At 41.6% G+C, this 16665-nt stretch overlaps 1 protein-coding gene across 4 annotated transcripts in view; it reads left to right on the plus strand.

Annotated features, from left to right (window-relative positions):
* HYCC1 (hyccin PI4KA lipid kinase complex subunit 1) overlaps window positions 1–16665 on the plus strand; it is a 143829-nt gene that overhangs the window by 94821 nt on the left and 32343 nt on the right. For all 4 annotated transcript variants that reach the window (XM_073581429.1, XM_073581428.1, XM_073581431.1 and 1 more), the window contains 2 exons: window positions 6109–6224; window positions 12110–12205. In XM_073581429.1, the coding sequence (XP_073437530.1) occupies window positions 6109–6224; window positions 12110–12205 (212 nt within the window). The remainder of the gene's footprint in view (window positions 1–6108; window positions 6225–12109; window positions 12206–16665) is intronic.

Genomic DNA, 16665 nt, shown 5'->3' on the forward strand with positions numbered 1-16665 from the left:
CATGGGCGCAGGACAGGTGAGTATCGCTATACTTGCCCGTCCTGACGCTGTGTCTTGAGCCCCCAGCTTCTCCGCGCTCTCTCTTCCTGCCTTCAGCGGTCACAAGGTGCCGCTCATTAAAACTCATGAATATGCGCATATTCATGAGTTTTAATGAGCGGCACCACGTGACCACTGAAGGCAGGAAGAGAGAGCAAGGGGAGAAACTGGGGGCTCAAGACACAGCGTCAGGACGGGTAAGTATGACCTGACACCTCTGCCCCCTCCGACCCCCTTTGTATATGACTCGAATATAAGACGAGAGGGGGACTTTCAGCCCAATTTTTTAAATAGTAAGAAACTAAAAAATGATAGTGTTGGTCCCCTTAAAAATAGTCTGGGTGAAATGGTGGATGAGGAAAAAGCCAATATGCTAAATTACTTTTTTCAACAGTGTTTACACAAGAAAATCCCATGACAGATAACATGATCAGTGATAAAAATTGTCCATTAAATGTCACCTGCTTAACCCAGCAGGAAGTACGGCGGCGTCTAAAAACCACTAAAATTGACAAATCCCTGGGCCCGGATGGGATACACCCCCGAGTACTGCAGGAATTAAGCACAGTCATAGATAGACCATTATTTTTAATCTTTAAAGATTCCATAATAACAGGGTCTGTACCACAGGACTGGCGTATGGCAAATGTGGTGCCAATATTCAAAAGGGGGACAGAAACTGAACTTGGAAATTATAGGCCAGTAAGTTTAACCTCAACTGTGGGTAAAATCCTGGAGGGTTTTCCAAGAGATACTATACTGGAGTATCTGGAGAAGAATAAACTTATGACCCAATATCAACATGGGTTTACAAGGGACCGTTCCTGTCAGACTAATCTGATAAGCTTTTATGAAGAGGTAAGTTCTGGACTGGACCAAGGGAATGCAGTGGACGTGGTGTACATGGACTTTTCAAAAGCTTTTGATACGGTGCCACACAAAAGGTTGATACATAAAATGAGAACAATGGGCATAGGGGAAAATATGTGTAGGTGGATTAAGAGCTGGCTCAGGGATAGGAAACAAAGGGTGGTTATTAATAGAGCACACTCGGACTGGGTCACGGTTAGAAGTGGGGTACCACAGGGGTCAGTTTTGGGCCCGCTTTTTTTAAACATATTTATTAATGACCTTGTAGGGGGGCATAGAGTAGAATTTCAATATTTGCAGATGACACTAAACTCTGCAGGGTAATCAATGCAGAGGAGGACAATTTTATATTACAGTAGGATTTATGTAAACTAGAAGCTTGGGCTGATAATATGGCAAATGAGCTTTAATGGGGATAAATGTAAGGTCATGCACTTGGGTAGAATGAACAAGATGTATAATTATGTGCTTAATTGTAAAACACTGGGCAAAACTGTCACTGAAAAAGACCTGGGTGTATGGGTGGACGACAAACTCACATTTAGTGGCCAGTGTCAGGCAGCTGCTGCAAAGGCAAATAAAATAATGGGATGCATTAAGAGAGGCATAGATGCTCATGAGGAGAACATAATTTTACCTCTATATAAGTCACTAGTGCGACCACACTTAGAATACTGTGTACAGTTCTGGTCTCCGGTGTATAAGAAAGACATAGCTGAACTGGAGCGGGTGCAGAGAAGAGCGACCGAGGTTATTAGGGAACTAGGGGGTCTGCAATACCAAGACAGGTTATTACACTTGGGGTTATTTAGTTTGGAGAATCGAAGGCTTAGGGGTGATCTTATTACAATGTATAAATATATGCGGGGACAATACAAAGACCTTTCTAATGATCTTTTTACTCTTAGACCTGTGACTGGGACAAGGGGGCATCCTCTACATCTGGAGGAAAGAAGGTTTAAGCATACTCACAGACGGGGATTCTTTACTGTAAGAGCAGTGAGACTATGGAACTCTCTGCCATATGATGTTGTGATGAGTGATTCCCTACTAAAATTTAAGAAGGGACTGGATGCTTTTCTTGAAAAGTATAATTAATATTACAGGGTATATACACTAGTTTCCTTAATATTGCGTTGATCCAGGGAGCTAGTCTGATTGCCGTATGTGGAGTCGGGAAGGAATTTTTTTCCCCAATGTGAAGCTTACTGTTTGCCACATGGGTTTTTTTTGCCTTCCTCTGGATCAACATGTTAGGGCAAGTTAGGACAGGATATGGGTTGAACTAGATGGACTTAAAGTCTTCCTTCAACCTTAATTACTATGTTACTATGTTACTATGCTCATCTGAGGAACAGATTCCTGCTCATATTTTTGTAAATGCTTTTGGAAATGAAAGCGGCGATAGGATTTGTGGGTGTGAACAACTTATTCTTCCTTTACAAAAGTTCCAATCAAAATTTTTACAAAAAAATTTCTTTTGGGGTATGTGCACATGACTGCGGGTTTTTTTTTTTTTTTTTTTTCAGGCGGATTTTGCCGCCAAAATACTCCAAACAATGAACTCATCACAGAAAGTCGTTTTCTCTATAGATATACATCTCTCAGGCATTTTTAATGTTTTTTTTTCAACCACTTCAGGTTTCTAAAAACGCAAAAAGCTAAAAGAAGTGACCTGCTCTCTGTTCTGGCGCTCTATAGTTTACAATGCAAGTCAACGGAAAAGCTTAAAAAAATGTACAGAGATTTTTTTTTTTAAGCGTTTTGCCATTTGCTTTTGCTTTAAAAAAAAAAAAAAAAAAAAAAGGGGGGGGTTCTTCATCAATTTATGGAGTAAAGTAACAACATAAAAAAGATGTCACACGAACCTTAGGAAAACCCTCCAAAAATAAAACTTTCCAAAGGTGTCTGTACAAAAGCTTAAGAAACAACACAAAAGGCACTAATGGAATAAAAACACCAGAGTTTCCTGAAGTGTCTTCAACTTGGTTAATCTGAGTTTAAAAGACGTATGTCCATACCCTAATGACACTGAGCAGACGAGAAATTGGGCCCGAAAATCTCAACTCTTCCCAGTAGTTACAACTTCACGGCCTGAACATTAAGGAATACCTTGAGATCAGGGCCTTATTTATTCATTTACATGGAAAAAGTGTTGAGTGACCAATTTTTTTTTCTTTTTTTTTGTGACTTGCCCAGAAGGTAAATAACATCACTTTTTTTTTATAAAGTTTTCCATACTTTAGCACCTACTTTGGCCATCTACATAGGCCATCTACATATTCATTCTTTTAAGGCATGGCTCATACAAGAGCATTAATTAAAGGGAACCTGTCACCCCCCCCCCAGGCATTTTTAAGTAAAAGAGCCACCTTGTACAGCACTAAGGCTGCATTCTCTCAAGGTAGCTCTGTTACTTAGCTTCCGCTGCGCCGCCTCCTCAGTTTTCTTTTGAAATGCGGCGCCTGCGCTGTACTATATCTTCTTGGGCATGCGCAGTCAGCGCTGCCTGTGCTCTCAGATCACATCCCGGCCTTCATATTCCGCAGCCACAGATCCCGCCCCGCAGTCACTTATGGTTTATTCACACCACGGGGCTGGGAATCTTGGGCATGCACAGTAGTTATCTGCAGCTTTCATGCCCAAGATTCCCAGCCCTGCAGTGTGAATAAATCATAAGCGACTGCGGGGCGGGATCTGTGACCGCGCGATATGAAGGCAGGCCGGGTGTGATCTGAGCACGGGCACGTCGGGCAGCGCTGAGTGCGCATGCCCAAGAAGATATAGTACAGCGCAGGCGCCGCATTTCAAAAGAAAACTGAGGAGGCGGCGCCAAATACTAAATGAGTGACGGATGCGAGGTGTCTGTCAGAGGGGGAAAAATAAAGTAACTTGGCACTCAACTGAATAATCCTTTTTGAAAATAAGTTTTTGTTGTGGCAGTCACAAAGGACGTATTGGCCTTCGTCAGTCTGCCGACTGCTGCAGATGATGAAGTGGAGAATTATATAAGATCCTATTACAAGGCAGTGATTTTGGAGGTTACTGCAATGACCAACTGTCTATAACACGTGTAGTGCTCTGGTGAATCCGGGAGAAATTGGAACAGGCAATGGAGCTTAAGTCTCTAGGGGCTTTATGCCTGTAAGAGTTTATGCCTGGTGGGTATGGGTTAATATCTTTTGATACTTGAACCAATTAATGTTAGAGAAAAATAAATTTCTTATAAACCTAAGAGGTTAATGCCTGAGGCGCTTTAACAGTCTTGTATCAGTAGATCAGGTTACATGAACATGTGCAGGTGTAGTGCCTGGGCGTATGGACCTGGACGCAGTATCCGCTGCTAGCCCCTAGCCCCTTCCTGTCAGAGGGGGAAAGACCTGCCCCCCTGTCATATTTAAAGGAATTTTTGAAAAATATTATAAACTATTATTTCTGCGGTGGAAGGGAAGCTAAGTAACAGAGCCACCTTGACAGAATGCAGCATTAGTGCTGCACAAGGTGGCTCTTTTACTTAAAAACGCCTGGGGGGGTGACAGGTTCCCGAGGAAATCGTGGAAAATGCTCTTTTCGCAATAATCTTAACATTGACCCCAATCATATTTCATAGGTTTCTATAGACCAGACGTGTGCTAAAATACCACCACATCTTGGGATTATACCAATGGGCCTGACGCTGGCACTTGTTTGCTCTACAGTAATGTACATAATTTTCTTGGAAATAGAATTAAACAAACCAAAAAAAAAAATGTATAGCAGCAATGACACCCAAGGATCGGTTCACATTGCTTTTATGACATATCCCAGTGGCTTTAAAAAAATAAATTGATTTTAATTTACAGCCTATGATATCACCATTTATTAGAAATGGAAATCTAATGGGAAGGAACAAACAAGTGTGTACAGAGCCGTGCATTCTTACCAATGGACACATTGTTAGTGTTCACATTTGCATCAGGACTAGAAAGTATCACACCGGTGCCGACACAATGTGCACAAACAAGGGAGAGGTTTCTTGCCATCGTATCTGGTATTTCATGTTGGGATCTGTGATGTTATGATGGTAGCTATCTTTATTTTTTTTATCTGGGATTCATTCTGCGTGAAATTTTCCATTTGTCATTTTTTCTTTCTTTTCAAAATGCAGAAGCTGTAATGGTAAGCAGCTTATCGGGTCATAAGGGGCAAAAAGTGTAGCACAATAGTCCAGATCACTGGGATATCGGGGAGTTCAGATCTCTAGAATTTATTATATATCATTACCTTATTGTGCGTACACTGAGCCAAGTATCGAGGCCGCAGTGACCCCGGGGTAAGGCGGCGTTCACACATTCCAATTCTGTTTCATTTTTAGGCAAAGATAAATGGGATTTGTATCCAAAGCATAACTAATGATAACAGAAGCAAAGGTTCCCCGTTGATTATTATGGGGTCTAATTGGGTTCTACTATGTCTCAGGTTTTAGAGCGGAAAAATGTTCTGCGTGCTGCTTTTTTTCTTTTTTTTTTTTTTCTTTCTGTTTTTAAATTTGATACCTATTTGAACACAAACAGACCCAGCTTTTATTGTTTAGTTGTGCAACGAATTTGTTGTGGACATTAATTGTTTGTCTGTTCCATTTTAAGGAATGGTCAAACAGAATGTCTGAAAGGTGGGGCGATCGTAGCCCTACACCTACGAGAATTTTGAAATAAACTTTTAATTTACAAATACGGTAATATTAGATAAATTCTGCTTACTAACGCAGATCAGACTGGTGCAAGGAATTTTGGTATGTAGAGTTGTCAGTTACGATGGTCTTCACCTCCATTCAATACCATTGTGGTATTCGGCTCCAAATTTGTAATTTCTTAATATATTTTCATAGCACAATTTTTTGGATACAGAGTTGACAAAAACCTTTAATAGACCAAAATAAAACCTGCAAACCAGAAACCTCCTGCCGCTTGTTCTGTATTGACCCAGTATACAGTAAGCTCTCTGGCTCCCTCCGGTGGCGGCTGCATGCAGCCAAGATGTAATAATTTACCGCAGAGGCAAAAGAACCAATGCTGTCCCTGCTGTAAAGATCTGTTGAGAAAGGAGTACGACATTTTTCATCTTATATTTACCTCCTGTAAATACACATTCACTTTACGCTCTGTATTTCTTATGTACCAAACACCTTAAATCTGTTTTGTTGTTTTTTTTTCCCTCTAGCCATCCAGTATAGGATCTATGGTGCTTACTGAAGGGGCTTTATCCCAGCATGGGCTTTCCAGAGTTGTGTACAGCGGGCCTCATCCACAAAGGGAAATGTTAACTGCGCAAAACAGGTAAAGTACAGGTTTCAATGCATAATGGCCCGATAGCGGCTTACACTATACGTGGTATCTGTGAGATCTTTCATGTGATGTTCTTGGAAATGAGGATCTATTTATTGACCTACATAATGTTTGAATCGTACAACTATATATAGTGGTCATAAAAAATATATATAGGCCAAATATTAGTGCCCATGCCAAGTCACATCACCTGTCCGTAATATTGTGCTAACACGATGACTTCCACCAAATTGCAGAGTTCACACACTAAAGGCATGTATATACCAATGTGGCAGCTTTTAGTGTGCATAGGATTACTGGCCATTTCCCTTCTGGGGGTCTTCCGTGCTCCGCGGCCCTCCTAACTGGAGCTCATACCCTAGCAGTCTCTCTGCACTGAGGGGCAGGAGAAGCGCTCTGGCGCACACCGGACTCCTAAACTATATGCAGCATTTTCTCTGATCGCCTATAAAAGCCAAACTAAAATATTTCTGCTTCCATTTTGGCTATTAGGATAGTGAATCTGTCTCCGTATTCTACTGTCCCTACATTGGGGCGCATAGTCTAATGACAGACGAGTGTTAAAATGCTCTGTCACAGGGCTGTACTGCTCGGTTTAGATGAAGGCATCAGATTCTGGAAGGCAGTGATGGCCCTCATTACAGATCGGGCAATTAAATCCTCTCCCGGGGAGCGATGACCTATTATGTCCTGGGCCAGTGACCTCATCCGTGCCACTAGTGATGAGCAAGCATGTGCGTGCGTTACGAGTATCTTCGGTGTACTCGAAAACTATGCTCGAGTCGCCGTGGCTGCATGCCTCTCGGCTGTTCAACAGCAACAACACATATACAGGGATTGCCTACATCCCGGCCCTTATTGTGGCTGTCGAACAGCCGTGAGACGTGCAGCCACAACGACTCGAGCATAGTTTTCTAGCATGTCGAAGACACTCTCTCAGCACACCGTATCCGAGAACACTCGTTCATCACTAATGACCTATAGCAAAATCATTACGACTGGATTTCCCTTTTGTTTTAACGAACGGTAAAAGCATTGTTACATTCCGTATAAATCCAGGCTCATTTTCATTTGCTTTTTAAATACAAAGTTAAAGGGAAGACGTCAACAGGATATTAGAACCCGAGCTAATGGCGTGTGAGTACAGACCCTTGCATCCTTACTAAACCCATACCTTGCTTGTAGAATTTTGTTTTGACATCTTAGAAATTCAGCATGGATCTATTAGTTGGAAGTGCAGGTGCGCGGCAATTCACTTCCAACTTTTCTGCATCTCACTTTTTCACGGCTGCTGCCTGCCGTCTCAGTGACCTGCCTTCACTGCGTGAGATTGTCTCTTCAGTGAGGGTGGCTCAAGTGCCGATCAATAGGTTCTGGGTCTCACAATGTCTTGAGGAACTTACTGCGCATGCGCCGACTACACTGAGGAGATGACCTTGGGGAAATGACAGCACCTTTGCAAAATCTCGAGCGGTGGAGGCAGACGGGAGTAACATGTCCGTCAGAATCCAGCTGGGAAAAAGATGAGAAACAGGAGAGCTGAGAGTGCAGCACCTGCATCCCTGCACTTGCAACCAAAACAATAACGCTGGATTTCTATAAGATGTCAAAATAAAATTCTACAAGCAAGGTATGGGTTTTATAAGGATTACAGATTCTTCACTCACATGCCATTAGTTAGTGTTGTAATGTCCAGATGACTGCTTCGCTTTAACCATCTAACTAAATGGCCTTTATTGCGATTTTCTCCCATTTTGCGAATGCATTGTGTCTGCATGTTCTTAGCTACCTGCTTTTGCAACACTGATACAAATCTGTCAGTTCTCTCTGCGCCCTTTCCCACTTCTCAGTGTTAGATGATTATAGCAGCATGGGTTGCACTTAGATCTCATCTGATCTCGAGAGGGAAGAAAGCATGCAAAGTCCCAAGGAGGGCAGAGAAAATGGGTTGTAGAAAAGGAGGAAAGTACATGAAGAGTAAAATAGTGCAGGCTAGAAGCTAAGCTGCTATGTCAGCTGCTGAATACCTTAGTACCCTGGACACACACACATCGCAAGGAGCCTATATTACTAAGAGACACTCGCAAGCAGACTATATTACTGAGAGAGACACTCTCACAAAAGAGAAAATCTCAAACTTGAGATGCTGGAAATGAAGTAAGATTGCAGACCTAAGACTCTACCGAAAGAAGCTGGCGGCGAAGCGCGTGTCGGGGTGAGGGGACGCTGAGCAACATGTGTCTTTGGACCAGGTAATATGCCTCCTTATTCAACTTATGTTTATACCTTGGTTGGTTCTATCTCTGGTGGTGCTTATATCACAGCGGTTTCGCTTGTGTCAATTCCATGATTACATTTGTGTGCTAGTATATGCCAGTATGTGCATTTTTTCCACATGGTTATCTAGCTTGTGTTCATGAATACTGAGAGCGCTTGTGTTCATGTGCTAGTATATGCATTTTTTTCACATGGTTATTTAGCTTGTATCACACAAATTTTGAGAGCGCTTGTGCATTACTGCATGTTTTGCATTTACCATGGGATATATAATGTTGCATGGGCATAATCTAATATATAAAGGTGTGTGTGTGTGTGTGTGTGTGTGTGTGTGTGTGTGTGTGTGTGTGTGTGGGATTGGCATCTGCACAGTTGCAGCTACAGCCACAAAATTTTGTACAGTCACACGTCTGGACCCCGAGGGCGTCATAGGCTATGTTGTGAGGTGAAATTTTAACCCCGCGCGTTCCAATTCACTAAAAAATTTGGCCTATTATTCTTATCATTTCTATGGTGTTATCGTCCTTCTGTAAAGCTGGAAATAACACAATTTATTGCCGTGCCAACACAGATCACCCTCTGACACAGACTGCAGGGGGAGACCAGTATCACACAGGATAGGATTAGATACACGCTCAGCAGTCAGTATCACACAGGATAGGATTAGATACACAGCCCAGCAGTCAGTATCACACAGGATAGGATTATATACACAGCTCAGCAGTCAGTATCACACAGGATAGGAATAGATACACAGCTCAGCAGTCAGTATCACCCAGGATAGGATTAGATACACAGCTCAGCAGTCAGTATCACCCAGGATAGGATTAGATACACAGCTCAGCAGTCAGTATCACACAGGATAGGAATAGATACACGGCTCAGCAGACAGTATAACACAGGATAGGATTAGATACATGGCTCAGCAGTCAGTATCACACAGGATAGGATTAGATACACGGCTGAGCAGTTAGTAACACACAGGATAGGATTAGGTACACCGCTCAGTCGTCCGTATCACACAGGATAGGGTTAGATACACAGCTCAGAAACAGGATGTGCCAAAGGAGAGGACATTTTCATGCCAAGAATTCCACTCATTCCAGCTGATTTATTTTTTGATTTTAAACGCCTCCAGTTTCCAGTTCAACTGCTATTTGCAATGTCCATTAACAATGGTCAGGGACAGTCCTTGAAAGTAGTAGGGATCGATTTGCAATCTCCATGCTTTTCTCATGGTCAACTTTACGTGGTCTGTTCAAGAGTTGGAACTGCCAAAAATCTGTTCATCTTTGCACCGAAAGGAAAAACCAAAAATTTTGAATCAGTTGAAAATAAAATACTATCAATACTTGGGTAATCGTTGAATATATGTGAAATGTTTTTATGTGCAATATAATCATTATAATTTGTTATAACTAACCACAGTTGGTTACTATGCCCAGGCAACACCGGGCTCTTCAGCTAGTAATATACTATAGTACATCGGTGTATGTTAGATTTCATATTTGCATTATTGTATGTTGCATTGCACTTACAAGTGTTAGATATTACATTTGTTTTATATCTTTTTGCTCCGTGTCCCTTGGACAGCATTGTGCTTTTTTATTTTTGTATTTTAAACTATTATAATAAAACTAATTTGTTTTTTAGTATATTTTTGGGATCTCTTCATTTTCCCTCATTGAGACAGTGGGGATTAGAGTTGTTCTAACTTTATTAACTGAAGATTACATTAATATATGTAAAAAATAATTTGTCCAAACGCCAAAGTGACTCTTTAATGTTGTGGCATCTAAACAGTTAATATTTCAAATACTGTTTTTATGTTTATTCTGTGCAATGATCGATTGCGATTATGATTTTATTTTGGTCTAGAAAAGCAAACCGTACATTTAGCTGGGGCTAGGGATGGCTTTCTCCTCTCAGCGAAGCACCACGTCATGTCTGTCAGTACATTGCAGGAGACCGGTTATCAAAGGCAATTTTGATCTGCATTTATATGCGGTCATAATGGAAACGGAGCACTTCAGACAAAAACAATTCATCTCCTGTCTGGCATTATGTGCTGAAACCCCTTTTATTTGTGTACTGCCTATAGAAATAAGGATGTGTAGTGTTACTGCTATTCTTCTATGGTAAGCCGTAATCACAGACGCTTTGTTATTGTGGTTTTATGAAACGGAGCAAAAGCTGCAAATGGAAAATTAGATTGATTTTAGTAAATACTTCTGTTTTTTATAGATGGGTGAATTTTTATATTTCATTATTTTGTTGTCAGATCGCATTCAGATGAGCATTTCTACCATAAGGGCAGTGACACCTTGGCCCCTGACAGTGCCCTCAGGACTTACAGCACAGCACTCCCATAGTCTGCTGGAAGTTCTGTCCATCAGAACCAGTGGGTCCAGGTGTGACACCTGCAATGTGCAGCGGCCAATCCAGGCACAATGTGCCACTCTGGTTAGGTCTAAACTATATGCACATGTAGGACTTTGAAAAACAAATTCAGCAATACCTTTTACGTGGCCAGTCCTCCTCTGTTACTAAGAAATCCGTGTTTGAATTGATATGAGGTTTAAAATCGGACGCGTCTGTCACTCCAGCTCTATTCCCCACCCAGCGCCGCTGCCTCCTGCTTAACTGGCAGCCTCTATGCTGGGTCACTTCAGGCAAAGGAGCAGTCAGTCAAGCAAGAGAAGGAGGTGCTGGGCAGGGAATAGAGCTGGAGTGACAGAGGCTTCACAGTAGTTCTTCGGCCTCATTTGGATATCAATTCAAATGCTGATTTCTCAGTAAAGGAGGAAGGGAGTGGCCAAGTAAAGATATTGCTGGACTTGTTTTTGAAAGAGCTACGTTTTCATATTTAATACTTTTTGGGGTGAAATCCTGATGGAAGAATCCCTTTGAAACCATAGGGGATTATGTGATGACACATTACTTTTAACGGGTGCCCATAAACGCTGCAATACAGTGACATCCATCACAATTAGGGGTTTATCATAAACCTTTTTCATTTGGATTCTGCAGCATGAAATGGCATTGTTGACTGTTTACGTGTTTTTTTTGTTTTTTTTTGAGATATGCTGGCATGTACCTTCCCGATTGAGGCCAGAAGTACACTATTTAGGCCTCTGTTTCACAATTCAGCCCTATTAACTTGTCTGGTGTGATGGTCAGGACTAGTGATCAGCGAACCTACTTGGATAAGGTGTTGTCCGAGCGTCTTGGGCGTGCTTGGAATAATATGTTCGAGTCCCAGCGGCTGTTCGACAGCTGCAACACATGCAGGGATTATCTGTTTGTTAGTCAGTCCCCGCATGGGTTGCGACTGTCGAACAGCAGCTAGATGTGCAGTCACAAAGACTTGAACATATCATTCCAGCACACCAAAGACACTCGGTTAGCATGCGAGCATGCTCAGATAACACCTTATCTGAATGCGTTTGCTCATCACTAGTCAGGAACTTTCTGTTCCGGCATACATGCTAAACATCAATAAAAAAATAAACTTGACGTGAAGACCTGTCACTACGGAATATTGTTTTGTTACTTTATGGGGCTCCTGTAGTGACAGTGTTGTATCTGTTTTCCTCCAGGTTTGAAGTGTTGTCATTTCTCCTATTGTGTTATAATTCTGCCTTAAACTTCATGCCAGCTCCGTCCCTCCGATCCTTGTGCCAGATGTCCTCAAGGTAAGACTACATTATTTTTGCCATCCTACGTGGATTTCTCTCTTTGAAAATCAATACATTGTGGAACCTCATATTAATACACTATTATCATTGAAGTTACCTCCTGTATGAGATGGGGCAAACCGAAAATGGGTCCTGACAGTGTGTGTGTGTATATATATCTCCATCCATAGATAGAAGAAGACCCAGCCACGGACCTATTTTTAATGGCCTGGCGGAGGAAAGGAGGTTGTCACTCAGGATTTTACAGTACATGGCTCCATCCGTTCTCCCATTGATTCAGTGAAGTAGTCCTGTGCTCTTAGCAAAGAATCTCCCCCAAAACCTAATGTTTCCACCTCCATGCTTGACAGTGGGGACGGTGTTCTTTGGGTCATAGGCAGCATTTCTCTTCCTCCAAACAATGTGAGTTGAGTTAATGCCAAAGAGCTCAATTTTTGTCTCATCTGACCACAGCACCTTCTCCCAGTCACTCACAGAATCATCCAGGTGTTCATTAGAAAACTTCAGATGGGCCTGCACGTGTTTTCTTCAGCAGAGGGACCTTGTGGGCACTGCAGGATTGTAAACCTTTACCGTGTAATGTGTTACCAATGGTTTTTTTGGTGACTGTGGTCCCAGCTGCCTAGAGCTCATTAACAAGTTCCACCAGTGTAGTTTTAGGTTGATCTCTCACCTTCCTCATGATCAAGGATACCCCACGAGGTTAGATTTTTGCATGGTGGGCTAGATCGATGTTGATTGACAGTCATTTTCTATTTCTCCCATTTTCTTACTATTGCACCAACAGTTGTCTCCTTCTCATCCAGCGTCTTCCTTAGGGTTTTGTAGCCCATTCCAGCTTTGTGCAGGTCTATGATCTTGTCCCTGACAACCTTATAAATCTCTTACGTCTTGCCCATGTTGTAGAGGTTAGTCTGACTGTTCAATTGAGTCTGTGGAAAGGAGTCTTTTATAAAGGTGACTATGTAAGACAGCTGTCTTTAAAGCAGGTAACGAGTTGATTAGGAGCGTCTAACTGGTCTGTAAGAGCCAGAACTCTTAACGGTTGGTAGGGGATCAAATGCTTATTTCTCACTGCAAAATGCAAATTTATATAACTTATACAATGTGATTTTCTGAATTTTATTTTTATTTTTGATATTCTATTTCTCAATGTTATTTATACACACACACACACACACACACACACACACACACACACACACACACACACACACACACACACACACACGGGAAAAATGTGTTTGGTCAGTCACCAATTGTGCAAGTTCTCCCACTTAAAAAGATCATACATCATAGGTAGACCACAACTATGAGAGTCAAAATGAGAAAACAAATCCAGAAAATCACCTTGTCTGCAACTAATGAGTGGCTCCGAAAGAAGCATTTCAAAGTCCTGGAGTGGTCTAGCCAGTCTCCAGACCTGAACCCAACAAAAAATCTTTGGATGTTGCCCAGCGACTGCCCCAAAATCTGAAAGATCTGGAGAAAATCTGTATATGGATTTTTTAAGATTCTGTCTCTCACAGTTGAAGTGTACCTATGATAAAAAATTACAGATCTCTCCATTCTTTGTAGGTGGAAAAACTTGCAAAAATCGGCAGTGTATCAAATTATTTTCCCCACGGTTTATATATCTTGGTGTTAACAGATATCACGGTTTGATGCAAACATAACAAAATTCTTTAGAATTTCAGGCAAGATGGTTCCTATTTTTTCCAATTTAGCTGAAGGCCATAGAAATCAGCCTAGTGGAATCCATAATCATGAAAGCTGAAAGAAGAACACTGAGGACTGAAGGCTGGGGAATACCAATTCAGATCCATCTGCCAGAAAATTCACATGTATAAAAGGCTGCCATTCATTAATGAGCTATATTTCACTGGCTTATGAATGAATTAATTCATCACTACAGCCATATCTACAAATCATACAAGACGTCAACGTGAAATTTCCCTAAATGTAAAAAAAATTCCTATGAATGACTAGTTGGCTTACTTCAGGATAGAATTCACCCATACATGAAGTAAACACAGTAATGGGAAGGAAAAAAAGATTTAAAAAATTGGTCATCAAAGTAGGCTGAATGCCTTTCTAGTCTAGACTATTAAATTGAGATTTTGAAGTGGATCTGTCACTGGATTTTATACTATAAACTGCTGTCTACATTATACAGAACCCTAACGGTTTATCCACAAGTTGTGTTTTTTTCTGCGTAGTTTTATCACAATAAGCAAAAAAACAAAATTCGTGGATAAAACACCACCCAGAGTATGTCACAAAATATTATTTATTGATGTAAAATACAAAAAGTATGTCAGAACTGCAAAGTGCCAAAATATCAGAGACATGTTAATTTTTATGGCTATTATATGAATTTAACATTTTACATAGCGACTCAATTTTCAATATTTTTTTCTTTTGCAAATGCAAATGAAAGAGGGACCACAAACAGACAATATCTGGTAATGTGCACTACACATGAAAGGGACTAGGATATATATTAAAGTGCATCAGTGTAAAACAAATTTTATATACTGTACATAGTTTCATAGGCTCCCATGAGTGCTGCTAGTCTGCTGTGACTTCACCAATGTAAACCGCTAGGTAAGTAATGGATAATACTTACATAAATCGGCAATAATGGAGAGTAACGCTGGCCCTGTCGCCCCAACGCACGTTTCGTTAAGACTTCCTCAGGAGGTGTGCTGCGGGTTGAGGGTTCTGACTATTTAAATGAACGCTGGCCAATGAAAAACCCTGATAATACCGGCTCATTAAATCACCTGAGCAGAGTGCTGACGCCCAGGACTGTGTTGGATTAAGAACCATGAAGAAGGTGGCACATGCACCGCCGCCCAGACATCCGTCAGGACCATCATGCCAGGCGGCAGTAGAGCGCAAGCTGACCACGGCCGTCATGGAGACGGCACATGCGCAGTGCGATCCCATTGCCGTCAGCCGGATGATCCGATGTCAGGGAAGGCTGTGCAGGTGCACCATGGTTAAAGACTAGCGCTGTGTCTACAGCGTGAAGTGCGAAGACAATGTGCACAATGCTCAAATAAGTGTAGATATGAAGGTGTAAATTACAGCACATCCATTATGAAGTACATAATGAATTATATGCCTATGTATAATATGCAAACACATTACGTGTCACATTGCTTGTCAAAAGTGTAAATTACAGCACCACCCTTATGAAGTGCATAATTAACCCCTTTCTGTCATGTGACGTACTATCCCGTCCATGTGCCCTGGAACTTAATTCCCAGGGACGGGATAGTACGTCACAGCGATCAGCGGCGCCAACGTGGTGAGCGCCGCTGATCGTGGTCTGGTGTCAGCTGATTATCACAGCTGACACCCAGCACAATGTGTCATGGGCGGTCATGGACCGCCCCCAACACGTTAACCCCTTGCACACCACGATCAAACACGATCGCAGTGTACCGGGGGTTAAAGGGAAGCATCGGCAGGGAGGGGGCTCCCTCCGTGCTTCCCTGAGCCCCCCACAGCAGCGCAATGTGCAGCGCTGCTGCGGGGGGCTACATCCCTGCAGGTCCCCGAATCCAAGATGGTGATGGGGACCTTCAGGGGCCTGCAGGGAGCTGGCTTCCTCATGCCTGCAAAGAGCAGGCAAGGAGGAAGCCTGTGTAGTGCCTGTGACAGATTGCTGATCTGTCACAGAACAGTGATGTCCCACCTGGGACAATGTAATAAAGTTTAAAAAAAAAAAGTGTAAAAATAATTTTTTTTAAAAATTGCTAAATTAAAAAAAAAAAAAAAAAAAAATTCCCTAATTCATTTTTTGGAAATAAAAAAAAAACAATAAAAGTACACATATTTGGTATCGCCACGTCCGTAATGACCTGCCCTATAAAACTGTCCCATTAGTTAACCCCTTTAGCGAACTCCTTAAAAAATAAAAATAAAAAACGAAGCAAAAAATAATTTATTATCATACCGCTGAACAAATAGTGCAATAACGCGCGATCAAAAAGACGCATATAAATATCCATGGTACCGCTGAAAACGTCATCTTGTCCTGCAAAAAACGAGCCGCCACACAGCATCATCAGCAAAAAAATAAAAAAGTTATAGCTCGCAGAATAAAGCGATGCAAAAATAATTATTTTTTTATATAAAATTGTTTTCATTGCATAAAAGCGCCAAAACATAAACGACATAAATGAGGTATCGCTGTAACCGTACTGACCCGAAGAATAAAACCGCTTTATCAATTTTACCGCAGGCGGAACAGTGTAAACGCACTCCTCAAAAGAAATTCATGAAACGCTGGTTTTTGTTCATTCTGTGTCCCAAAAATCGGAATAAAAAGCGATCAAAAAATGTCACGTACCCAAAATTGGTACCAATAAAAGCGCCAACTCGTCCCGCAAAAAATAAGACCTCACATGACTCGGTGGGTCAAAATATGGAAAAATTATAGCTCT

Source organism: Dendrobates tinctorius, unplaced genomic scaffold (assembly GCF_039654945.1).
Source record: "Dendrobates tinctorius isolate UK_male_01 unplaced genomic scaffold, ASM3965494v1 ptg000070l, whole genome shotgun sequence".
NCBI classification, from domain to species: Eukaryota; Metazoa; Chordata; class Amphibia; order Anura; family Dendrobatidae; genus Dendrobates; species Dendrobates tinctorius.